This window comes from Oncorhynchus mykiss, chromosome 23 (genome assembly GCF_057628025.1).
Source record: "Oncorhynchus mykiss isolate SJ-2025 chromosome 23, ASM5762802v1, whole genome shotgun sequence".
Lineage (NCBI taxonomy): Eukaryota > Metazoa > Chordata > Actinopteri > Salmoniformes > Salmonidae > Oncorhynchus > Oncorhynchus mykiss.
In genome coordinates, this window is record NC_143044.1 from 29663461 (window position 1) to 29691359 (window position 27899).

General features: G+C 39.4%; 1 protein-coding gene across 1 annotated transcript in view; it reads left to right on the forward strand.

Moving 5' to 3' along the window:
• The window catches only part of LOC110502713 (CUB and sushi domain-containing protein 1), a 500827-nt gene that overhangs the window by 423976 nt on the left and 48952 nt on the right, over positions 1 to 27899 (forward strand). The window contains exons 38-52 of the mRNA XM_090217249.1: positions 8481 to 8599; positions 8820 to 8889; positions 9002 to 9118; positions 10317 to 10526; positions 12011 to 12199; positions 16054 to 16231; positions 16777 to 16922; positions 17239 to 17319; positions 18438 to 18551; positions 19389 to 19577; positions 19730 to 19876; positions 23370 to 23558; positions 24458 to 24643; positions 25192 to 25386; positions 27377 to 27550. Coding sequence (XP_090073375.1) covers positions 8481 to 8599; positions 8820 to 8889; positions 9002 to 9118; positions 10317 to 10526; positions 12011 to 12199; positions 16054 to 16231; positions 16777 to 16922; positions 17239 to 17319; positions 18438 to 18551; positions 19389 to 19577; positions 19730 to 19876; positions 23370 to 23558; positions 24458 to 24643; positions 25192 to 25386; positions 27377 to 27550 — 2304 coding nt within the window. The remainder of the gene's footprint in view (positions 1 to 8480; positions 8600 to 8819; positions 8890 to 9001; positions 9119 to 10316; positions 10527 to 12010; positions 12200 to 16053; positions 16232 to 16776; positions 16923 to 17238; positions 17320 to 18437; positions 18552 to 19388; positions 19578 to 19729; positions 19877 to 23369; positions 23559 to 24457; positions 24644 to 25191; positions 25387 to 27376; positions 27551 to 27899) is intronic.

Below are 27899 nucleotides of genomic sequence, written 5' to 3' on the forward strand. Positions count from 1 at the left end.
CAGATTTATACCACTGCCTCTGGGATCAGTTGGAGACAGATTTTTACCATTGCCTCAGATTAGTTGCAGCCAGATTTATACCACTGCCTCTGAGATCAGTTGGATACAGATTTTTACCGCTGCCTCTTAGATCGGTTGGATCCAGATTTGTACCGCTGCCTCTTAGATGGATTGGAGACCGGTTTTTACCACTGCCTTTTAGATGGGTTAGAGACAGATTTTTACCACTGCCTTTTAGATGGGTTGGAGACAGATTTTTACCACTGCCTTTTAGATGGGTTGGAGACAGATTTTTACCACTGCCTTTTAGATGGGTTGGAGACAGATTTTTACCACTGCCTTTTAGATGGGTTGGAGACAGATTTTTACCACTGCCTTTTAGATGGGTTGGAGACAGATTTTTACCACTGCCTTTTAGATGGGTTGGAGACAGATTTTTACCACTGCCTTTTAGATGGATTGGAGACCGGTTTTTACCACTGCCTTTTAGATGGGTTGGAGACAGATTTTTACCACTGCCTTTTAGATGGGTTGGAGACAGATTTTTACCACTGCCTTTTAGATGGATTGGAGACCGGTTTTTACCACTGCCTTTTAGATGGGTTGGAGACAGATTTTTACCACTGCCTTTTAGATGGGTTGGAGACAGATTTTTACCACTGCCTTTTAGATGGGTTGGAGACAGATTTTTACCACTGCCTTTTAGATGGGTTGGAGACAGATGTTTACCACTGCCTTTTAGATGGGTTGGAGACAGATTTTTACCACTGCCTTTTAGATGGGTTGGAGACAGATTTTTACCACTGCCTTTTAGATGGGTTGGAGACAGATTTTTACCACTGCCTTTTAGATGGGTTGGAGACCGGTTTTTACCACTGCCTTTTAGATGGGTTGGAGACAGATTTTTACCACGGCCTTTTAGATGGATTGGAGACCGGTTTTTACCACTGCCTTTTAGATGGGTTGGAGACAGATTTTTACCACTGCCTTTTAGATGGGTTGGAGACAGATTTTTACCACTGCCTTTTAGATGGGTTGGAGACCGGTTTTTACCACTGCCTTTTAGATGGGTTGGAGACAGATTTTTACCACTGCCTTTTAGATGGGTTGGAGACAGATTTTTACCACTGCCTTTTAGATGGGTTGGAGACAGATTTTTACCACTGCCTTTTAGATAGGTTGGAGACAGATTTTTACCACTGCCTTTTAGATGGGTTGGAGACAGATTTTTACCACTGCCTTTTAGATGGGTTGGAGACAGATTTTTACCACTGCCTTTTAGATGGGTTGGAGACAGATTTTTACCACTGCCTTTTAGATGGGTTGGAGACAGATTTTTACCACTGCCTTTTAGATGGGTTGGAGACAGATTTTTACCACTGCCTTTTAGATGGGTTGGAGACAGATTTTTACCACTGCCTTTTAGATGGGTTGGAGACCGGTTTTTACCACTGCCTTTTAGATGGGTTGGAGACAGATTTTTACCACGGCCTTTTAGATGGATTGGAGACCGGTTTTTACCACTGCCTTTTAGATGGGTTGGAGACAGATTTTTACCACTGCCTTTTAGATGGGTTGGAGACAGATTTTTACCACTGCCTTTTAGATGGGTTGGAGACCGGTTTTTACCACTGCCTTTTAGATGGGTTGGAGACAGATTTTTACCACTGCCTTTTAGATGGGTTGGAGACAGATTTTTACCACTGCCTTTTAGATGGGTTGGAGACAGATTTTTACCACTGCCTTTTAGATGGATTGGAGACCGGTTTTTACCACTGCCTTTTAGATGGGTTGGAGACAGATTTTTACCACTGCCTTTTAGATGGGTTGGAGACAGATTTTTACCACTGCCTTTTAGATGGGTTGGAGACCGGTTTTTACCACTGCCTTTTAGATGGGTTGGAGACAGATTTTTACCACTGCCTTTTAGATGGGTTGGAGACCGGTTTTTACCACTGCCTTTTAGATGGGTTGGAGACAGATTTTTACCACTGCCTTTTAGATGGGTTGGAGACAGATTTTTACCACTGCCTTTTAGATGGGTTGGAGACAGATTTTTACCACTGCCTTTTAGATGGATTGGAGACCGGTTTTTACCACTGCCTTTTAGATGGATTGGAGACAGATTTTTACCACTGCCTTTTAGATGGATTGGAGACCGGTTTTTACCACTGCCTTTTAGGTGGATTGGAGACAGATTTTTACCATTGACTCCTTGAGCCTGATGTGAATTCCTTATTTGTATTCTGAAATGGGCTTCCAATCTGTGCTGTGTGGACACTGATAGCATCAGAGATCCTCTGTCTCTGTGTCCGCTTTCCTCACCTGGCTCTGTCTCAACAGAATAAACAGTGCCCTTTAGCTGCTGTGGCATGTCATGATGTATACTCTCTCTCTCAGTCCACTTAGAAGGATAGGCCCTATGTGCAGCCAGTGTGCAATGTGATATACAGTAGATCTAACCAGGAAACCTACCAAATTTGGGGGCTTTACAACTAAATAACCTGTTCTCGGTTTCTCAAAAAACATCTTAAAGTTAATTTTCAGAACCTTTGTAGGAGGATCGTTAAATCTCAGAACTGTTTACCAAAACCATTTTTATTAACGTTGTGCTTGAAAAATGCTCGCAATCTAAGACCTGCCTCAGACCACCCATAGAACAGCGAAGTGCATCGTTAGATGGTTTTTTGTCCTCCCATGACACTTTATACACTGAAGGTCTCCACTAAACATAAAATAACATGGTTTATCTGTCTCTCTGTGACTGCCAATAACTTCAGAATAAAGTCGACTACAAATACAAAGTTGCCAATGTCTTTGCAATTGATACAAACAAAGCATAAAAATATGCTTCTAATGAAAACTGAGATGACTGCATGTTGAAATACGTTTCATGTTCAATCATTTGAGTTCTATTTTGCTACTTGTAGGCTACTGTCTGTAATTTGTCTCAGTATATTTAAGGATAATGTGCGAAATGAAATATGCGATTTTGTGCATTTTTATTGAGTAAGCATTATGATAAGCCGCCTCAATATTTGAAGCCGTAAGTGGTAATATCTCTAAGAGCTGATCCGTCGTCTGTATTGTGAAAATAATTACAATGTTAAGGAAATATTTGAATGGAGAAGCTGACCCGAGACCAGTGCTCCCTGTAAGAAAGATGCATCGTTAAAATACTTGTAAGCCTAAGTTCCATCGCTATCGGGAAACCAGGCTCTGGTCTGTCATAAAGAGGGTTTTCAGTCTCTTATCTTGACCCGAGAGATTATTTCTCTCACCGCTGTATGAGCTGTAGCTTAATACGGAGGCCAGCAGCCATATTGCCCTGCCCCCCTATATTTCAGACACCCCTATATATCGACTATCATTGTGCTCATGCATTTCTGCTCATGCATTTTCATTTCGATGGCAAACCCACCATTGGTGTGCATGACCAAAGAGCTATATTTTCATGTAATCCAACAAATGTTAACGCCTGAACTGAAGAGGGCAGTCCATAAGTGCAGATGAAGGATATCAAGGATCTGAAAGGATTCTGTATGGTGGAATTGTCAGTGGTGTAAAGCTCTTAAATAAAAATACTTTAAAGTACTGCATTTGTAAATTATGTCTGAGTGTTGGAATGTGCCGGTCTGTCCATTAATAAAAATGTAAAAATAAAATCATGCCATCTGGTTTGCTTAAAAAATAATAATTATATATATATAATTTACTTTTTACTTTTACTCAAGTATGACAATTTAGTACTTTTTCCACCATTGTACTTAAATACATTTAAATTCAGATACTTTAAGACTTTTACGCAAGTAGTATTTTACTGGGTAACTTTTACTTTTATAAATTTTCTATTAAGATATCTTTACTTTTAAAGATGACAACTGAGTACTATTTCCACCACCGGGAATGGTCTAAGATCTCTTCCAATGTGTTCTCCAACTCATAAAATGTTTATCTGTTATCCTCATAAGGTGAGTTATTGAAGGTGAGTTATTGAAAGGTATTGAAAACAGGGGTGTCAATAACATTACTGTTAAGCCAAATCTCTTTCTCTGAACAATTGTACTCATGGAATTATATTAATTTATACTATTGTTTTGAGCATACAACATAGCTCAGTGTTTTATTTAGTTATTTTATACAATCATATTTACTCATCTTTATCAAGGGTTCAATAAATTCGAACCACACTGTATATGGAGAGGAGATATTTAACGAAGGTCATGACTCCTTCTGGTCACTACCCACTGGGCACACTCTGGTTGAATCAACTGTGTTTCCATGTCATTTCACGTTAAATTGACACCTGTGCCCAGTGGGTACACGCCCCACAACACAAACTTACATGCTAGATTAGGCATATTAACCTTTGAGTCCTGGCTCAATTGCCAACCTGGAACCTCCTTCAAACATGGCAACAGCAACCAATTTATCTATCTTTGAATTGACTTGTATATCCTGCATCTCTCCATAGCAACACTTCCCTTTCCAGGTCGCTGTTACATGTATAAATGAAAATGACCTGGTCAAATAAAGATAAAATAATGAAGAACAGGCAGGTTCAGACCAAGGAGGCATGTGCAAATGCTGGGCAAAAAAATAGACTTGGACAAAACTAAGACCTGCTGAGAATGTCATGATGTTCCAAATTAAGATGGTTTAAGCCAATTTAATACATACTATTTGCCAGTTCTCTTGAATATTACACATAATTGTCAGGATGTCTTCCTGGAAGCGTTATGCATTATAAAGAAATGCCATTTCTGCAATGTTCTGCAGAAGAGGGGAAAGAAATGTATTTAAAGGACATACACTGTCCAAATGGTTTTATTTCCAGAGCTACTTGTACTGTAAAAGTAGATATAATCAGAATGAAAGCAGCTTGTTAAATTTGCACGGAGATGGCTGTCATTGACTTTTAGGTTCATTCTTAATGTTTAGCATCGGATGACTGTGGCTGCATCTTAATGATCCGAGACTAAATCTGTCTTGTGCGCAGTGGTTGCGAAGTGCCAAAGTTATTATGCAGTTGAGAGATTCATGGCACGTGTTTTGATCACCTATTAAGATGGTGAATTAGTTAGAGCTCGGGTGACGAGACAAGTGTATCAAATGTTCGACTTTCTAGATCTTGAATCTTGAAAATGTCAGATTGTTTATGCTCAAGGGTTATCATTTATCATCTGAGAGAATATGGCCATGTGGCTTTTTATTGATTTATTCTGCAGAAAAACATTTGAAATGGTTGGTATGTGTAATGTGAGTGTCAGCTAGATGGAATTTGAATTAACAAGTGATATTGATAAAAATAAATGATGTGCTAGTAGTTTGGTATAAGCCAGTGTTCTGATGCCTTAGCATTTAAAGAAATACCCAGTTTTCCTTTTGTGGTTCAAACGGTTGTATTAATACAGTTGTATTAATCTCCACTAACCGCCTCCTGAACATGAGCACATGCTCCTTAAAATCTATTGAAAGTAACTTGCTCCGTATTCTGCTCTGAATTCTCCAGGAACCAAAGCTAATGTTTAATCTCCATGGTCTCACCCCATCCCCCAACAGCCATTTGGGCTTCCCTGTTTGAAACAGTTTACCTTTTTTCGTGTTTGGTATTGTAGGACTAAGCATTGCATGTGAAAGTGCTTTGCCATTGATAGGGAGAGAAACAATGAGGCAGTTTACACACACTCACAACAGCACAGTGCCATCTGCTGAGTCGTACATCCAAACAAGGCGAATTTATACAGGTTCTCCTTTCATTGGCTTGACTAACGTGGTTGTCATGGCAACATGCTCTCTCACTGCCTCATACTGCAGTGTGTACAGTTTTAACCTACTGAAAGATGCTTTAAAGATGTTTAATTACATAATGTATTTGCATAATGCAGATCAGTGGTTATGCTGTTGTCTGATTTTTTAACAATACAGCTTTTGCATTCTAAATTCAAAAGCATAGAGACAAAGGTTACACAGCAGAAATGGCACTTATAGCTTCATCATTTTGTCAATACCCTGTGCACCTGGGTACCCCAACTGTAGTCATTTATCAGCATTACCTTCCCACGACTGTGGGTTTATCCATCCAAATCATAGGTGAAATTGCCATGGGGGATGGGCAGACATGTCTCCCCCCAATATTCAGAACAGGTCGATTCGTGTCCCCCAATTATTTCTTTAAAATCCAAAAATATATTATTGGAGGTCAGGGGCCCACAGAAAGCATAAGACCACGTCATTAGAATTGCATGAAATTAGCTTTAGCGGTCGACTTTGGGCACGATAAACGATCCATGTACTGTACATCACTGGAGCCAAGCTCCCTGCCATCTAGGACCTCTATACTAGGCAGTATCTGAGGAAGGCCCAAAAAATTGCAAAAGCCACAGACTGTTCACTTTGCTACCGCAAGCGGTACCAATGCACCAAGTCTGGAACCAACAGGACCCTCAACAGCTTCTACCCCCAAGCAACAAGACTTCTAAACAAGACTGCTAAATAGCTAATCAAATGGCTACCCAGACTACCTGCATTGACCCTTTTTGCAGCAACTCTTTTGCACTGACTCTATTCACACACACACTGGACTCTACCCACATACTCACACACACTAACACCAAGACCCCAACACACACATACAGTACACACACACACACACACACACACACACACACACTACATACACCCACGCACACATAACATGCACACACATGCATACTGACGTCTCACACATTTACGTTGACATTTTAGTCATTTAGCAGATGCTCTTATCCAGAGTGACTTACAGTTTGTTACACACACACACACACATACACACTTACTTTCACACTCCCCGCATACGCTGCTGCAAGTCACTTTACCCCTACCTATATGTACAGTACATAGCTACCTCAATGACCTCGTACCCCTGCACATCGACTCTGTACTGGTACTCCCTGTATATAACGATGGTATTTTCTACTCCCTATATATAGCCAGGTTATTTTACTCGTTATTTTTTATTAGTTATTCACTGTGTCACTATTTAACTCTGCATTGTTGGAAAAGGACCCATAAGTAAGCACTGGTAGTCTGCAATTGTTGTCTACGAAGCATGTGACAAATAACATTTGATTGATTTGATTTGAACTCCTCCTCTTTCTCAATTTTCAAACAGAAATGGGGTGTGCCTTTGGTGGTTCATCATTGTGTCATTCGGGTCATGCGCACCCCGACCAACGTACTGTAGCTAATTCTTTAGCTAAGCTAGCCACTTGTAGCTAGCTAGTAACTCCTCCAGTATGTGTTGACATCATTTCACAGGATTCGTTTTTGGACGGTTCTGTAAGGATCAATAAGAAATGTCACTTCTGTAGGCAAATATCTTATTCATCCATTTTTGTTTTTAAGCATTAAATGATTTTGGTATGATGGTGCATTAAACAGTTATACAGTTTAAATTTTTTCAAAAGGTCAACCAGTGTTTCCAGATTTCTATGAAATATGACATATAGTTAATTACGATATGAGTGAAATAATTACACTTTTTGGGAAGAAAAGCTATGTTAAAAAGCACATTTTCTGTGTTGGAATGGTGTGGGCTTACCCCAACAACAGAATGGTATGAAACCTGTGAATGTATTGTAATGTTTTTAAAATTATATATCTGCCTTAATTTTGCTGGACCCCCAGGAAGAGTAGCTGCTGCCTTGGCAGAATATAAACATTTAAAAGTGAGATTTTCACTGGACAGTTACTTTAAAACTACAAGGTTTTCTCTCAGCCTCATGGAACAATGTGTAGAGTAGCAGGAAATTAACTTTAAATCTGCTAAATGTTCTATCATCCTAATTGCAAATTGTGAAGAATGGCATGGGATAAGCTATAAAACAGCAAATTTTTCTCTCTGCCCCATGGCCAAATGTGTTGAAATGCAGGAAGTTAGCCGTTTTCCCCAAAAGATATCTGTTGGACAGCCTTCCACTTATCCTTCCACTTGTACTGTGTTTTCAAAATACCATTCCATATACCCCTTAAAATACCCCTCAGAGGCACAATAAGTAATGTAAAACTGTGTAGAATTACAGGAAATGCGTTTTAAAATGTCAACAACAAAAATCAGTGGGAGGACCCCCCTCTGTACTGTTTCACCCTTGATCCAAATGACAAATTATTTGAATATACAAAACTTAAACTTACTAAAATCATTACGTCATCATGACAAAACCAATCTACATTTTCTCTATTTAATTAGCCATAGGCTATACTAGAGCCTGTTCACAGCATTCAATAATCACATCCAATTGGCTTTGCAATGTTCTCCAATGTGTTTGCCTCTTGTTGCGCCAGATTTGATAACTACTGTGCAACTCTGAAACACATAAGTCTCAAAACATGATCACCAAACTGAGGAATAAAGACCAAACATTCTTGTGATGTGCAACATTAAGTATTCTACCTAACCAGACATGGTGACACCTGTTTTATCTCTCTGCTTCATCCAGCCGTTGGTCTCACCACCTGTCCGGAGCCGATGGTGCCTGCCAACGGGATCAAAACAGGGGACAGGTACATGGTCAACGAAGTAGTGTCATTCAGCTGTGAACCGGGATACGTGCTGCAGGTGAGAGCTTTTGTCTTTTAGAGAATCATGTCTGCTGTATTCCCACTGCTATGTCAACATTTAAAGCTTTATTCAATAAGTAAATGTGCAGAGATGTGTGCTGAGTCACGTGTATGCATGGTAAACTCAGTAACAGAGGCAAACAGTGATTTGTCTCTGAGTTCAGTGTGCTTAGAGAGAAACCCCCTGCCTTTACTTCTGCTGGGAAACTCTTTTCCAGGGCCACTCCCATATATCATGTATGCCAGGAACCGTGCGGCGCTGGAACTACCCTCCCCCACTCTGCATTGGTAAGAACTTTTACTTTGAAATAGTCACATTCAAGGCTCTTTTTGACAGTTTCAGTGCTATTCATTGTCTGCACTATTTTACAATGTGTATTATGTGCTTTTTCCTTTCCAGCAAAGTGTGGTGGAACAGTACATGACTTGACCAATGTTATTTTAAGTCCTGGATTCCCTGGCAACTACCCTGGTAACCTGGATTGTACATGGAGGATTCTTTTACCAGTTGGATATGGTGAGGAACCTGCTATGGTAACAATAATGATGAGGAGCCATGGCTAATGTTAACAAGGTCAGCGATAATAGAGTTATTTTTTTGCATTTTGTTGGAACTAACAAAAGGTAGTCCTCAGGAAAATGGATAGTGGGTCCCCCCTCTTGCTTTATTTATCAACATTTTTTTTAACCTTTGCTGTGAGTTTAAATCCGTAAAGTATACTAATCAAATGACCTTGTATAAAAGTGGTCGTTAAAATGTTATATTTATCGAATATCAGATGTAAAAACAAAACAAAGTCACAGCAACTCGACAAGAGAGCTGTTGTTTGCAGACCACATATTGGTGGTTCTTCATAGTTCAAATGAGTCCAGAACAAAGTAACCATTCCAGATGTTAGGTAATTGTGTGTGATTTTAAAAAGCTATTCAGCTATTCAGGCTCTGAGCACAAAAATGTTCTTTACCCAACCTAAGAAAAATATTGTAACACATCGAGATATACAAAAGCAATTTTCTGCCTTATCAAGCAGCCACTCCAAGTGAGAATGAAAACAATAATTTTGTACTGTGTGTATACCAACAATGCATACGTTTGTGTTGTTTACACGGCCCAATATTTTTTATAAGACACAAAAAATGCTTTTGCAGACGCTGATTTGAGCTTTTAGGACAGACAGACTGGGTAGAATAAAGCATTGTAAGAAAGTGGTATATGGATGCATAACTACAAGATTATCCTTCAATGGATTGTCCTAAGCATCACCAAGTGGCAAATGCTTTCCTCCAGCATTAGGCCTTGAACTAACAGAACACAACTTACCAAAAAAACACACTGAAATTGATTATAATAATTTCCCACTTCTGTGTTTCCCCTGGAAAAACACGAGCTGATCTTAATGTCATATTGCGGAATCATTTGTACCATCATAACAAATTATGTGTTGAATAGTTTCTCTCAACATGCCGATAAGATGTAGCTTGACAAAAATAGGCTAGCACAACAGGTGAAAATAAACCACATCAAATGAGCCATGCTAATGTCTGCTGAATGCATTAAATGATTACAACACGTGCACACGTGCCACAATTTCTGTTAACAGTTAATGCTTTAGGTTAATGGGACTTAAACCATTTAACACTTTGATGCTTGTTTTGATTATGAAATTAACATTGTTCTTACAGTATACCTCATATAATATTCCTGTGTTTTACAGGTGCTCATATTCAGTTTTTCAACTTCTCCTCTGAAGACAACCATGATTTTTTAGAGGTGCGAAATGGGCCGCAGCACAGCAGCTCTCTGATTGGACAGTTCAGCGGAAGTCAGCTGCCACCCAACCTGCTGAGTACAACACATGAGACCATGATCCACTTCTACAGTGACCACTCCGAAAACAGGCAGGGATTCAAACTGGCCTACCAAGGTGAGGTATACTCTGTTTTCATCAACCATGTGAAACAGTGTTTTCCCTATCCGTCTAGCTCCGTTTCTTCTAAACGAGCTTGGTCTCTATTGGTTTCAATAGACAATTTTGGTACTTGGTTGTTGTTTTGGGGGATTTTGTGCCACATCTGGAAAACGATCTATGGAAAAGGCCGATGTGAAATCCTTATTGTCACCGTTTTTATCTATCTTCTGTTGATATACTCTAGCTCTCTTTTTAGGAAGCAACTCAAAGTGATTAAATGTTAAATGCAAAATAGATGGAATGTCAAATTCAAGGACTTAAGTGCCTGTCAGTTAAATTATCTGAGAATCTGCCCTCTTAGGAGCATTGAGAGGTCACTCCATTATGTGGCTGCTCCCGTCTGGATAAAGCATTCAGAATCAATGTAGAGTGGCATTTAGATGTTGAGTTTATGGCTTCCACCTTACAAGAGATAACCCTGTATGTCTTCTTCTCCCACTTCTAGGCCAGTGGGTTCATATTCTGGCTTTCCCTCCTCTCCTCTTAGCAGACAAAAACAACCATATGGCTAGAATACTACATCTCATTTGACAATTGCTACTTACAGGCTAGTTCATTGTTGCCTGACTACCCAAACTCCTTTCTCTGGCCAAATGCCAGTTTAGTCTCCGAAATGAGTCTGGATCTGAATACCTCCCCGAAGATTTATAGAACGCAAACACATTCTAACCGTTCTGCTTGATCCCAGAAACCGATGGGTTGGGCCAGAGCCAGAACACATGTGGGTAAAGCAGTGTTTTGAAAATTATTAATTGGCATTTATACTCTGATTGGTTAGATGATCCAATCACTGATGACATTTATATAACACCCCTCATTTTGGCATCACCACAAACGACTTCAACAATGGCACTCTCAGACTGAAGCCTGTAGCTAACATAGAACAGCGGAATAATTCAATTTGAGTCGTCAGGCAATTGTATATGTCAATTGTCAGCTTTATCAAGCTTCATGAGCTTTTGGAGTAACGCTGATGTACACTACCGTTCAAAAGTTTGGGGTCACTTAGAAATGTCCTTGTTTTTGAAAGAAAAGCTCAAAAAAAGTTCAGAATTAGACATTTCTAAGTGACCCCAAACTTTTGAACGGTAATTTATTTTTAAGTTGAAATAGAAAAGCTTGATGATTTCCTGATGGCCATTCTTCGTTGATGGCATATGCTTGAAATTCACATGTCACTGTGGCATTTGGTGGAAATGTGTCTGACAGGTGGCATGTGTTCCAGTACTGTCTCAAAAGGTTAAGTGGGATGAGTCACCTGTGGAGCACAGAATTTGTTTGAAACTGTCTTGTTGTGGTGATAGTATGTATAGTCCTGTTATAATAATTATGCGTGCTCTCTCTCTCTCTCTCTCTCTCTCTCTCTCTCTCTCTCTCTCTCTCTCTCTCTCTCTCTCTCTCTCTCTCTCTCTCTCTCGCTCTCTCTCTCTCTCTCTCAGCATATGAATTGCAGAATTGCCAAGACCCTACTCAATTCCCTAATGGATATATTATTAATAATGACTACAATGCTGGCCAATCAATAACTTTTGAATGCTTTCCTGGATACGTTCTGATTGGACATCCTGTGCTCACTTGCCAACATGGAATCAACAGAAAATGGAATCATCCCTTTCCCCGGTGTGAGGGTGAGCATGAATTAATATGATACATTTCAGATGTTTCACCAAAAGCATAAATGACTTCTTTGCTTTACAGTTTATCAAACTATTTTAGAATGTATTTGTTAGGAAGTGTTTTAGCCCTACACTAGAATTCTATCCAGCCATTACCTATTTCTCGTAATGCTCTTGAAGTGAAGTTCTGTTGTTTTAACTCTGCACGAAAAAATTGTTTTCCAAAACTGACTCTAATTACTGCCTTTGAAAACTGCTCCAGTTAAGACCCACACTACTGGGACGTCTTCTAAATTGCTTCTGATTTGAGCAGTGAGAGCTGAAAAAAGCCTTAATCAATCAATACCTCCAAAGATTTCTCAGAGTCGTCCCAAATTATTTAAAAATATAAGATCAAATATATAAGATCAAATATGAGATGTATATTATATCTGAAGTATACTATAAATATAATATCATTACACTCTAAACAGACTTAAGTGTACTTTATATTCAATGTTTTTTCAGTCTTTTAGTATACTATATGTTGACTATCATTAAACTTAAAAACACTAATTAAAACTGTACTTCAACTTCAAACGCTTTAATTGTAGTTTAGAATATTCATTCAAAATACACTTGGAGTTGTTTTTAATTATTGATTTTTTTTAAAAATGAAACTGTGCTTCTGAGTGATCAGGTACACTAAGTATACAGGGCCTTGCAAAAGGATTCATACCCCTTGTATTTCTTCAAATTGTGTTAAAAAGTGGGATTAAAAGGGATTTAAATGTGATTTGTTGTCAACAATGAACTCAAAATACTTTGTAGTGTCAAATTGGATAACTAAAATATAGTAATTTCATAAGTATTCAGCTGCTTTGTTTAGGCACGCCTAAATTAGTTCAGGAGTCAAATTTGGCTTAACAAATTACAGAATATGTTACATAGACTGTGTGAAATAATAGGGGTTTGTAATCATTTTTGTTATGATTAACCCTTCCTCTGTCCCTCATTCATACAACATCTGTAAAGTCCCTCAGTCAAGTATTGCATTTCAGGCACAGATTACACTACAAAGATCAGGGAGCCTTTCGAAAGCCTCATAAAATGGCTGTGATGGAGAACTGAGGATGGATCAACAACATTGTTGTGAAACAATAATGACTTTATTGACAGAGTGAAATAATGCAAGTATACAAAATAAAATATTCTAAAACATACTTATTCTAAAATTGATTAAATATTCCTGTATATATATAAGGTCCCACAGTTGACAGTGCATGTCAGAGCAAAACCCAAGCCATGAGGTCAAAAGAATTGTCCATAGAGCCCGAGACAGGATTGTGTCATGGCACAGATCTGGGGAAGGGTACAACAAATGCTGCATTGAAGGTCCCCAAGAACACAGTGGCCTCCATCATTCTTAAATGGAAGAAGTTTGGAACCACCAAGACTCTTCCTAGAGCTGGCCGCCTGGCCAAACTAAGCAATTTGGGGAGAAGGGCCTTGGTCGGGGAGGTGATCAAGAACCTGATGGTCACTCTGACAGAGCTCCAGAGTTCCTCTGTGGAGATGGGAGAAACTTCCAGAAGGACAATCAACTCTGCAGCACTCAACCAATCAGGCCTTTGTGGTAGAGTGGCCAGACCGAAGCCACTCCTCATTAAAAGGCACATGACAGCCCACTTGGAGTTTAAAGGACTCTGACCTTGAGAAACAAGATTCTCTGTTCTGATGAAACAATGATTTAACTTTTTGTCCTGAATGCCATGCGTCAACGTCTGGAGGAAACATGCATGGTGGTGGCAGCATCAAGCTGTGGGGATGTTTTTAAGTGGCAGGGACTGGGAGACTAGTCTGGATTGAGGGAAAGATTAACGGAGCAACGTACATAGAGATCCTTGATGAAAACCTGCTTCAAAGTGCTCAGGATCTCAGACTGGTGCAAAGGTTCACCTTCACCTGACAGAGCTTGAGAGGATCTGCAGAATAATGGGAGAAACTCCCCAAATACAGGTAGGTGTGCCAAGCTTGTAGCATCATACCAAAGAAGACTCTAGGCTGTAATCGCTGTCAAAGGTGCTTCAACAAAGTACTGAGTAAAGGGTCTGAATACTTATGTAAATGTGATATTTAAGTTTTGCTTTGTTTTTTTGCAAAATGTAAAGAAAACTGTTATTGCTTTGTCATTATGGGGTATTGTGTGTAGATTGATGTGGGGGAAAAAACTATTTAATGCATTTTAGAATAAGGCTGTAACATAATAGAAAAAGTCAAGTGGTCTGAATACATTCCGAATGCTTATGCAATGAGTATATTTGAGTTATTTAATTTCTATCGATACATTTTTTTTTTACATTGAAATCTTCCACTTTGACAGAATATTTTGTGTAGATTGTTGACAAAAAACATTTTTATCTTACTTTGTAACAATATAATGTGAAAAAAATCCAAGGGTTATGAATACTTTTGCAAGGCACTGTAGTTTCAGTGCCAATAATGAGTTCAAGTATAGTACTTTCTGAATTCCTGTTCAGAAGAGTGCAGAGAAAGTTCACAATGATAACGATAGTTTATTCCACATAACAAAACATGCACAGCTGAGGAACATGCTTCCTGAGAATAAACTTTTTCATATCTCAAGAAAATACTTAAGAGTTTTAAATGTCCACACAATATACTTAAAGTGTACTTTCAAAAACGCATGAGCTCAAACATTTGCATATTACCAGTATCCTTTTCTGCATGTGAAGTTTTGATTTATAATAGGATATTGTTCTTCATATTTAACTTATTCAAATGTTTTGATGTTCATTTTCAAACTGAATAATGGTGTACTTTTAATTACACATTTCATTTTATTGAAATGTGAACTTATTACCATAATATGAATAACTAAAGTGTGAAATGGCCATGGTGCACAGTTAACAAAAGTGGTTAGTAAATTGTTGGTTCAGCTACAACTGCTTTGTAAATCGCATGTTGACATTGGTTGAGAAGATGCCTTGGTCAATTAAGGTAACATGGCTAATTACAATAGCTGATGTGCTTAATTAGTATGACTGTATTTGTAAAAGTATACTTGAAATACAATATAAATACTTTTTTAAAAGAAAATACAGGAATTGTATTTCAAATAACATTTTAGTATAATTCTAATTTATGAGAAATATACGTAATAGTTACCTGAAGTGTATTTGAAGTATATTTGTTTTTGCTCTTTATCTATACTAAGAAAATACTTAAGTACAAAAAAGTGTCCCAATTTAGATAATTTTAAATGTGTTTAATATACTTAAATGCTCATAAAATACAAATAAAATTGACAATGCAATAAATGTATTTAAAATGGTTCCAATTTAGATTATTTTAAATGTACTTAAAATGCAAAAAAAAAAATATATGATCAATGTATATTTAAAAAATTGGAATAATCCCGCTTGGGGTCCCTCATTCAACCACACCTTTCAGCATCATGATAGTGTGTTTTTGCAGTGTATTTGGTATATTCGGTTCTTGTTGAAGTATCTAAAGTCATTGCCACTTTTCCCTTTTAGTTTCAAAGCTCAATGTGCAGAATTGACTAATCCCGGAAAACAGGGAAAGAGACAGCATGATAGTACAATAAAGTGTGAGGTTTACTCTGTTGTCAACACAGTCAAAACTCATGTTTGCTGCTCATATTTTATCTACAAGTAGTAGAGTATACAGAATTTACCAGCAAATATTTGAAATGAAGGTTCAATTGGTGAAGTAATGCTCTTAAATTGTTAGCAGACAAAGCCAAGCAAAGCTACCGAGACCAATCCACTTAACATCTATTCCCACTACATGCTACACATACCCTCTGTGATAATACTGCTCCCTCTTCCCTTCTAATGCAGCTCCATGTGGCTACAACATGACAGCTCAGAATGGCACCATATTCTCGCCTGAATACCCAAATGAGTACCCTAACTCACAGGACTGCACCTGGCTTATCATCGTGCCACATGGACATGGCATTTACATCAACTTCACCCTGCTTCAGACAGAGCCTGTCACGGATTACATTGCTGTATGGTAAGGGATGAATGGTTTTCACAACACCCGTCGGTTAATCCATTGGCTGATATGTATTTTCTGTGAAGAACTACCATTTACGTCACAGCATAGGAAGACTCAGAGTTATACTAAGAATACAGCAAGACAGGAAACAAATAATCATATTACTGTACAGTACATGTTGCCTTACCTCCCTTTACTAGTGAAGATGCACCTGAATGTCACAATAGAATAATCTGCAGCACTAGAGTGGATTAAAACACTGTATATCAATGGGGAAAATACACACTTTTTGCCACAATACAGACCTCTGTGAGTTATATAAGTTACTACTATTCAAAGCCATTAAAAGAGGCTAGTAGTCAGTAAAGCCATAATTTTTTGCTTTTTCATTCAACAGTCTGTAATTTAATGCTTTTATCTGAAAGTGAGCACAAATATTGCTATAGATTTGAGAACAAATCAATTCAACCAAGACACACTGAAATGCTGGACATTATTGCACTCTTTAACATGTGCATTATAAATGTAATGCATTTTCAATGCCTTCTGGTCTCTTCCAGGGATGGCCCTGAGCAGAGCTACCCACAACTTGGGATTTTCAGTGGTAATACAGCGCTAGAGTCAGCCTACAGTTCTTTCAATCAGGTCCTTATCAAGTTTCACAGTGACTTCTCCACAAGTGGATTCTTTGTCCTCAATTTCCATGGTTAGTTTCTCTTCCAAATCAAACATGTTGTAGCTCAAATGCAATACTGTTAAGTCTTGCTGAATACCTGTTTAAAAATATCAGAAATAAAGTATTCTCATGTTTTTAATATGAGATTGGGTAAGTGTAGTACATTTTAGTGTTGCAGTTTGTATTTATATATCCCTTTATTTTGTTGTATAACCTATCCCTTGTGGGTGACATTTGATTATGATAGTGTGAAATAATGTGATTTGAGGGATAATTTTTCTATGTTGTAGCCATAATTTGCAAACAGTTTTTGGCAAAATACATATTCTTTCTTTCTCTCCTCTAGCCTATCGTCTGAAGAAATGCCCACCTCCCCCAACAGTGGAAGAAGCTGAAATAGTATATGAAGATCAAGATTATGAAATAGGTTAGTGTGAACCAGGGAGATGATAAACACTGGGTTATCCACATATTCATCATTTATTATTTTCAGTGGAACATCAGGCAGTGATCCACTACTTGTTCAGTTCAACATGTTCCTATGTGACTTTGAATCAAAGAGGGTTTACTGTACCATGGTGGTGTGTGATCCTCTGTTTGCTCAGTGTTGAAGGGGAAATTTAATTGAAATGTGTTACATACATATTGTCACCAATGCTGTAGTTTTTGGACAACCATGTTAAGGTAATAACCAGTGTTGTAGTATTCAAGACCAGTCTCGGTCTCGAGTCCAGTCTCGAGACACATATTGAGTGTCTCGGTCTTGTCTCGGTGTCAGATACATTTTTACTTGGACTCGGACAATGAGGACTTGTCCTTTCTTGCTGAGACCAAACGAGACTTGCGGAGTGAAAAATTCAGAATTATCAGCTCCCATTCAGTCAGCCCATAAAACCTCTTTGCCAGACCAAATATCCACACTCCTTCATGACACATGCCTATCTTATTGTCTCTTGAAACCTGGGCTTACTACTTTACTCATAACATTACCGTCCTTTACTTTCGTTGAAAAATATTCTCAAACTTTGTCGCGCAAATCAGAATTTCCTTGATTCGCTGGTAGTAGGGAAGAACGGGGGACATTGTTTGGAAGTTGCACGCTCATTATTAGTAAGGGGGAACCGGGGGAAATTGTAACATGGCTTTTTATCAATTATAGACCTGTTCGGGTTAGTGGTAATTTATGAGTGGCTCTCTATTTGATCTCAGCATGCTTTTTCTCACCATTCTGAATGTCTAAAGAATCAATGTTGTTCTGAAGTATGAACACAGAAATACCGTACATTTTGACCTCTTAATATGGTGACGATTTGACACAATTACAAATACAACCATGGTCTTGACTTGGTCTCGGACCCCCCCCCCCCCCCCTCGCTTTACAGTAGGTGGTCTCGAACACAACACTGGTTATTACACAGGCTGTTATGTAATATAACTGTTGTTATGTCTCTAGAGACAATACCCTTAATATCCAATGTAGGTTTCCATCAGACGTTGATAATGTCACATCTGCTATAAGTCGTATTAAATAATTATTTTGTCCAGGAGACATTGTGAAGTATCGCTGCTTCCCTGGATTTACCCTGGTCGGCAACAGTGAGCTTACCTGTAAGCTCAACTCTCATCTCCAGTTTGAGGGTCCTCCGCCTACTTGTGAAGGTAAGAGAATGTTCTGACCAGAACATTTTGATTATTATGATTTATTTATTTTCTTGGAAAGGAAAGTGGAGGTGAACTTTCAGCTCAGATAGTTCCAATAAATGATTTATGTTATCTGCTTTTACAAACATGGCAGTTTGCTGCCCTTTGACATTCTATGCAAATCTATGCACATTTCCCCCGAATACAACAGGTATTACAGCTTATTATTATAACCTTACAGTGAAATGCTTACTTAGCAAGATCCTTGTTCCCTTGCATCCTTGTGATGACTCCGTTATACTACAGTATTAGTAGGCATTGTTCCAAGGTGTGTATCACCCTGTTAAAAAAAACAAAAAACGTTTTTGTCATGGTAGTGCAGTGCTGCTAGAGCCTCTGTGTCTCTTTGTAAATCAGAGCTCTAACAGAAGTGAGTCACAGATTTAATGGCTTATTCATACATATAATTTCTAATTATAGTGCCAACGCGATGACACAGATGGGAGGCAGCACTATGGCTCTATTAAAGCACAGCACAAAGCACTACCAAGCCTTTTTTGGGGAGATAGAGAAGCACAGCAGTTTCCTTGAATTTTGAAATTCCATAATGGAGCTAAGCAGCTATGGTCCATTTGGTTTGTTTTCATTATTATTTGCCCACAGGGTAGAATATGAAAATGTTAAATGCCTTCACATTATTTCTTGTCATAGATCATTAACCCTAAGCTCATTTGGATTTGCAACCTGAAGAGGTTCACAAGAACTACAGTTGAGGTGATAAAGATGTGTACTGTTACAACAATTACTTTTTTCTCATGAGTAATTCTTGTCTGCTTGTGTTTGTTGTGCTTTTAGCTCAGTGTCCTGCAAATGAAGAACGCGCCTTCTCATCCGGGGTTATCCTTAGTCCAGGTTTCCCTAAAAACTACCCCAACTCTCAGACCTGCTCCTGGGTCATCAGAGTTCAACCTGCGTACACTATTTCTATCTTCGTGGAGATGTTTCAGAGTGAGAAGCAGTTCGACGAACTTGAGATCTTTGACGGTAGTTTCCTTTTCCAACAGCCAACTAAGTCACACGCATTGTTTTTTTTTGTGCAGTTTTCAAATATTTATCTAATATCAGCAATGCGTGATTTAAAAAAAATATTCCATGACAAGCACTGTAATGTTTTAGTGTTTATTTTTGTCCGTTAGGAGCATCTGGTCAGAGCCCTTTGCTGGTGGCCCTTAGTGGAAATCACTCCACACAGTTAAACTTTACAAGCAAGACCAACCACCTTTACCTGAGATGGTCCACTGATCATGCAACCAGCAAAAGAGGGTTCAAAATCCGATACACAGGTTTGTAGTGCATAACCATATGTTTCCTTTTGCGATAAGACATTATGTTTCACAATTGCTTTGGGGATGCCTACAGCATTGCATCACAATTCTTATAAGGATTGACTGTTATGTTTCGAGACAACTTCTACCCCCATGCCATCAGACTGCTAAATAGCCATAAGACTGCTAAATAGTTAATTAATGGTTACCTGGACTATCTTCACTGACCCTATCTTGCATTGACTCTATGCACACTCACGATACTACAGTATATAATGTATAGAGACTATATACACACACACACACTACACTGACACTACACAAACCCACACACATTCACATACACACACACACACACACACACACACACACACACACACACACATCAAATCAAATCAAATCAAATGAAATGTATTTATATAGCCCTTCGTACATCAGCTGATATCTCAAAGTGCTGTACAGAAACCCAGCCTAAAAACCCAAACAGCAAGCAATGCAGGTGTAGAAGCACGGTGGCTAGGAAAAACTCCCTAGAAAGGCCAAAACCTAGGAAGAAACCTAGAGAGGAACCAGGCTATGTTGGGTGGTCCTCTTCTGATTGTGCCGGGTGGAGATTATAACAGAACATGGCCAAGATGTTCAAGTGTTCATAAATGACCAGCATGGTCGAATAATAATAAGGCAGAACAGTTGAAGCTGGAGCAGCAGCACGGCCAGGTGGACTGGGGACAGCAAGGAGTCATCATGTCAGGTAGTCCTGGGGCATGGTCCTAGGGCTCAGGTCCTCCGAGAGAGAGAAAGAAAGAGAGAAGGAGAGAATATAGAGAACGCACACTTAGATTCACACAGGACACCGATTAGGACAGGAGAAGTACTCCAGATATAACAAACTGACCCTAGCCCCCCGACACAAACTACTGCAGCATAAATACTGGAGGCTGAGACAGGAGGGGTCAGGAGACACTGTGGCCCCATCCGAGGACACCCCCGGACAGGGCCAAACAGGAAGGATATAATCCCACCCACTTTGCCAAAGCACAGCCCCCACACCACTAGAGGGATATCTTCAACCACCAACTTACCATCCTGAGACAAGGCTGAGTATAGCCCACAAAGATCTCCGCCATGGCACAACCCAAGGGGGGGCGCCAACCCAGACAGGATGACCACATCAGTGAATCAACCCACTCAGGTGACGCACCCCTTCCAGGGACGGCATGAGAGAGGCCCAGTAAGCCAGTGATTCAGCCCCTGTAATAGGGTTAGAGGCAGAGAATCCCAGTGGAAAGAGGGGAACCGGCCAGGCAGAGACAGCAAGGGCGGTTTGTTGCTCCAGAGCCTTTCCGTTCACCTTCCCACTCCTGGGCCAGACTACACTCAATCATATGACCCACTGAAGATATGAGTCTTCAGTAAAGACTTAAAGGTTGAGACCAAGTTTGCGTCTCTGACATGGGTAGGCAGACTGTTCCATAAAAATTGAGCTCTATAGGAGAAAGCCCTGCCTCCAGCTGTTTGCTTAGAAATTCTAGGGACAATTAGGAGGCCTGCGTCTTGTGACCGTAGCGTACGTGTAGGTATGTACGGCAGGACCAAATCAGAGAGATATGTAGGAGCAAGCCCATGTAATGCTTTGTAGGTTAGCAGTAAAACCTTGAAATCAGCCCTTGCTTTGACAGGAAGCCAGTGTAGGGAGGCTAGCACTGGAGTAATATGATCAAATTTTTTGGTTCTAGTCAGGATTCTAGCAGCCATATTTAGCACTAACTGAAGTTTATTTAGTGCTTTATCCGGGTAGCCGGAAAGTAGAGCATTGCAGTAGTCCAACCTAGAAGTGACAAAAGCATGGATAAATTTTTCTGCATCATTTTTGGACAGAAAGTTTCTAATTTTTGCAATGTTACGTAGATGGAAAAAAGCTGTCCTTGAAATGGTCTTGAGATGTTCTTCAAAAGAGAGATCAGGGTCCAGAGTAACGCCGAGGTCCTTCACAGTTTTATTTGAGACGACTGTTCAACCATTAAGATTAATTGTCAGATTCAACAGAAGACAAACATATACCGACAATACAAACACACACACGCGCATACCGACACAACACAAACACATTTAAACACACACACACACACACACTTTTACACTCCTAATCTGCTGCTGCTACTCAGTTCTTTATTTTACTCTTATTATTATCTATTCTGATGCCTAGTCACTTTACCCTGCATTCATGTACATACAGTATCTACTTCAAATACCTCATACCTCTGCACATTGATCTGGTACTGGTACTCTCTGTTTATAGCTCCATTCTTGTGCATTTTATTCCTTTTGTGTTATTTTTAATTATAATCGTTTTACTCTGCATCGTTGGAAAGGGCTCGTAAGCAAGCATTTCACAGTTACGTCTACACCTGTTGTATTCAGCACACGTGACAAATCCAATTTGATTTGATTTTACGAATTCTGAAACATTTGAACAACAGCACATTCAAAATAGGGGAAAAGCACCATAGCCTTTTGCTATTGTATGGGTGTCAGAGAAGATTATTATTATTACAGACCATTCTCTGTCCTCTGAGGCAGTTGCTTTGGATCCAATTTAGGTCAAAGAGTGTGAGGAAGTCAGACTTTTCCAAGTTAGCTCTCATTAGGCTGGGCCCAGACATGTATACCTGCAGGGATCCTTTTGCAAGTCCTCCATAATAGAGGTCAAAGATCCCATAATGAATTTGGCTGAATAACTGCCATGTCCAGTGACTCAAACAGACATTTCCACCAATGACCAAACATGATATATAGCTCACAAAGCCCAGTGGCCATGATTACTTTCCATTTCTTTTCTCTCCCTCTGCCTTTTCTGTCACTTTTCTGCTCTGTATTCATTTTAGTCAATCCTTTTGCCATTCCAGCCACTGTGCTGGTTATTATTCCAGTTTGTTTCCACGTTTCCCTATTTTTTCAATTTGCCATCCCTTGTGCAGTGGAGAAAAAAGGCATGATTCGGGGTAAAAAATGGTTACATTGCATTGAGGCCTGACGTGTCAGAATGAGTGATGGTTTCTGAATGCTTCAGAATGGCTACCACGGTGCTGTCAGACTGTGTAAAAGGCTTTTTAAATAATGCAGGGATGTTGAACACAGACAGGGTAATACACCTCTGCTTGATCTTTACAAAACTGCTTTGGGAGTAAAGAAGTCTTTACCCAGCCAGGGGATTTTTTCCCTTCGTCTTTAACAGTCCATTGGGCATTCATCAAAGTAAATTAAAATGATATGCTGCCTGGAGTTTTAACATGTGGTCTAATCACCCAGAACCTAGACTCAACCAGTTAGCCCGATTAATGGTTTTAATTTAGCAGGGGATTTTGAGAATTCTGGAGAAAACTTATGTAATGTCATGTTATACTAATGTAATGTAATATAAAGTACTAATGTATATGTAGAGCATATCGTTAATCATTTAGATGGTGGCATGATATAGAAACACTTAAAATGCTCTTTCTTTTCAATGTAGCTCCTTATTGTAGCATTAATGACCCACCTGGAAATGGAGGGGTGCTTAATCGAACAAGAGAGCGTCCAGGAAGCAAGCTGCAGTACTATTGTTATGCTGGCTACAGGCTAGTGGGCCCCAGAAATTCCACCTGCCGGTTGCATCGGAATGGGCTGTATCATTGGGATGCCCCAGCTCCACTATGTCAAGGTAATGCAGAGCTGCAGATGACATTTACTGACTTGAGGGGGATTCACTTTAATCTTATGTCTGGGGGTTCCCTCGTGTCAGAATGTGGAGATGTGTTTGTGTCTGCACAAATCTGGAGGAGTTGTGACTCATTGTCTTTCTCCATTTATTTTTCTCTTTCTCTTCAACATAGCAAGCTACAATTCATGAATATTTCCTAATATCATGCTGTAGCTAGAAAATATATTATAATGAGTCTTCTAACAAACTTTGTTCAGAAGTATGTCATTGACAGTTATGTAACTGACCCTTTTTCTATTATGTTAATTCGTGTGACAGCCTGTTGCTTTAAGCAAAGGAGATGTATATTTACATAAAGGAATAGAGGATAAGTTGGAGCTAATTACTTCTGGGGGTTGTATCTGTACATGCCTGTTTACGAGTATGCAAGGCAATAATCTCTTTAAAGGTACTGTGTCCCCTCATTTGTGGTAAACTACAGGTGTGTAAGTAGCGTACAAAACAATAGAACTGTTTGTGTTTCTCACTAAACCTGATTGTAAATTATAATTTGATTAGATGAGATTGATTGTTCCATTTGCCCAGTATTCTGAACATGGTATTTGAATGGTAAATGTGTGTTTAAGCAAATGAATGCCACAATCTTCAAGGGAAATATCTAGTTTCCATAGTACCCTAATAGTTGGATCATACACACTTTGCTTACTTACTCTTTATCGCCTTTGAGATATAATGCCACTATAGTCAGAACACTTCACGTTATACCCTTTTATTAGAAGAGGCCACAGTGTTTACTAATTTTGTGCCATCCTTTCTGTAAGTGCTGAGAGTAATCCATGCAGCTGAGGTCGTCGTTTGATGAGTATCATTTTAATATTTTAATGTCTTTCCATCGGCAGCTTTATCTTGTGGAATCCCTGAGTCTCCGGCCAATGGTTCATTCCATGGTTTCCAGTACACAGTCGGAAGCAAAGTGAATTACCAGTGCAATGAAGGGTACAGGATGGAGACAAGTCTCCCCACAAGCACCGTCTGTCTAGAGAATGGGACATGGAGCAACGCTGCACACCCACCTCTTTGTTTACGTGAGAAAAATAACCTTTGTTTCTATGCCAACAGTATGATAAATTCCCCTACCTCATTGAGCCACTGCAGTCAATGCAGGTCTCATTAATGTCCTCCTTAGAGAGTAATGTGGAGCAGGTAACGGCTGAGATGAGAGCAATAATGAGTAGATTTTTGCAGTTAGGCACTCACAAAAAACAAATGGTAGGATGAACCCGCCCCCTCAGGCCTGCATTACCAGAAACACACGAAGCAATCATGTTGGAGTCATTTTGGGACATGACTGTATAAATTACATTTTAATACCTCAATGAATGTGATATATGTGAATACAGTATATATAAAAAATACTTTTATACCCATTATATTTTATAGTTTTATATCATAAAGTGCTTTGGCATTTCTCAGTTTTAACAATAGATACTGGACAGAAATTGATAATGTACATAAGGCTTTTAGAATATTACATCGGCAAATATGGAGAAGGAAATTGAGAAATGTTTCTCTGTCATGTCTGGCTTTTTGAGTGTGTTCTATTAAATCTGGCATGTTCTCTCTCCCCCCACAGCGATCCAGTGCCCTTACATTGAGAGCATGCTCTCAGAACACATGGTGTGGCGGCTGATCTCGGGGTCACTGAATGAATTTGGATCTCAGATAATGCTAAGTTGCACTCCTGGCTTCTACCTGGGAGGCAGGAGGACCATCAAGTGCTTAGCTAATGGAACCTGGGCTGGAATCCAGGAGAGGTCTACCTGCAAGAGTAAGATACAGACTGTACATCTACCACCAGGCTGCACTGCTTAGAGTTATGGAAAAATAATAGGAAATAATTATCATAAGAATTGAGCACAAAATAGTTGACATTTTGAGTATTAATAGTACCTTGTTCTAATTACCGAGAGCAATTTCATTGTCTGGCCAGAGCTGTTGTTCACACTGGCAGTTAACACGTCTAAAATCCTTCCTCTTTGTGGCTCCCAATGTATTTCCGGATTGATGCATTCATAATCTCCAGGATCTGGGGTGGGAGCTGGGAAGTCACAAGGCAGTGTCCAATCATTTGTTTTGATCACAGCCCTCCCTATTTCCTCTGCATAGATGTGCTGCGTAAACAATAAACTGTAGTGGCGATGATGTAATCAGGGAAATACGGTCCGGCTAATTAGAGGTCAGAGGGAGAATATAAATATTCTGATTAGCGGGGACTTAATATTTAATATGTTTACATGCCATGGTGAACATTGTAACGGTTTTGACTTGAGGTTATTGTTTGCAGGGGTGCCAGGTACGTAGGTTGTGCCTACCACGGAAAATATTGAATGAATCCCGTCTGGTCCGTCAAGTCTACACCAATACAAAGGACAAAAAAAGTCAGGATGGACATACACTGTTCATAAACCCTTAAAACATTGGAAATAACTTCAAAACAATTGTATTATTTTGCGTGGCTTGTATTACCAACATAAATGATCACGCACATAACAATATAACAAACAACTAGCTCTGGTTCCTCAAGAAAAGTCCCGTTCCTCGGGCCTAAAAGGGCCTAAAAGAGTCCAGCCCAGTAAATGAGTTCAGTGAACTCAAGTGACCTTATTCACGCAATGTTTGTCCATTCATAAAGTGTAGCGTAAACCCAGTCTCAATCATACAATCAAAATGTCAAACTCTTTTACCACACAACCATAAAGAGTATAAAATCTTAGTAGTTTTCAACTACAACTGACCACATAAATCATCACAGTATACAGCACACTAAAACACGGGAAATACCATATGCCTAATAGCTGTAGTCAATCGGCCAGTTAGACAATCCAATCAGCCAACAGATCTCCAGCAGAGAAAGGCCGCGAAGAAGGCGAGCAAATGAGATGTGTAGTCCAAAGGAAGCAATGAGTGGGTCCGATCCCGGTTAAACTTGAGACAAGGCTACAAAGCACACTTTTAAATACAACAAAATAAACGGAGTAAAGAAGCTTCGGAACTGAGGGTTGAACACATCCTCATTCGCACATCCATCACAACCCCCTTTTGCGCAGCTGATGCTGGCTATTTCATTGGGAATTAAAGGGGAAGCATTGAGACAGTTCAGACAAATTCAGAGCCGTCACAACATGCAAAGGTTTATTGACCTTGGCTTTGATTGGGTGCGTCTAGGAGCCCCTGATATTTTCTGATCATTCCATGAGTGCCTTTGTATGTATAGCCAATGCACTTACATACTCTGTTTAGCGCCTCTTTTTATTCATGTGGTGAACCAGACTGTATTTGAATTGAAAGAAGGTGAATACACACAGTGAGCCGCAGGGCACTGCTCTGCATAGTTCCTCAAAAGTTCACCCTCTTTAGTCATTCCACTTGAATCTAGTAGACAAACAAACAAGCACACTGTGGCATACATTAGAACGATATGACAAAACAGAAAGAGGGGTAATATACATTATAATGACTGTTGGCATAATGGCCAGCAATGTGTGTTTACATAAGGTAGTTGCATATTCAAATTATTGTAATATTTACAGGTAATTTGTTAGGGCTGAATCAATCAGCTGCTGTAAGACACATTTCACTTCCCCATTTAGTGTTCTAGAACAAATACACAATACTCGGCATACCGTTCATCCAGGATATCTAGGAACTAGATCAAAATGATTCGCTAATCATTCCTCGTTGTGGAATTTGTTTCCACTCAGGCACAGTGGCGTGCAACCAAGTATAACCCAGTCTCTGATTGTCTGTGTCACTTCCAGTTATCTCGTGTGGGGACCTCCCCTCTCCTCCCTATGGCAACAAGATAGGAACCCTGATTACGTTTGGCGCCACAGCAATCTTCATGTGTAATACGGGCTACACACTGGTTGGGTCACACGTGAGGGAATGTGGGGCCAACGGGCTCTGGAGTGGAGTGGAAACAAAGTGTCTTGGTATAGTATAAATGGTTTTCTAATGTTTAAGTTCTTTCTTTTCTCATCCCGGACGAGCCCCAAAATTGTATCATCCTGGACGAGTCCCCATGTTTTTGATCTTGGTTTTCACATCATTATGCCAGAAACACATTAAGATTTCTCAGGGTATAGTTGTGTTTACAGTTTCAAACTCTCGAAGGTCATGATTTCTCTTCAATTACCAGCATCCCAAATGTTATATTGATAATTTTATCCATGAGATTTAATCCGACCCCAGCAGTCAACTCCTAAATGTCAGTTAAAAACGAAGACATACCACCCCTCATTACTATCAATTAGATTATTGATTAGATTAAATTATTGAGGC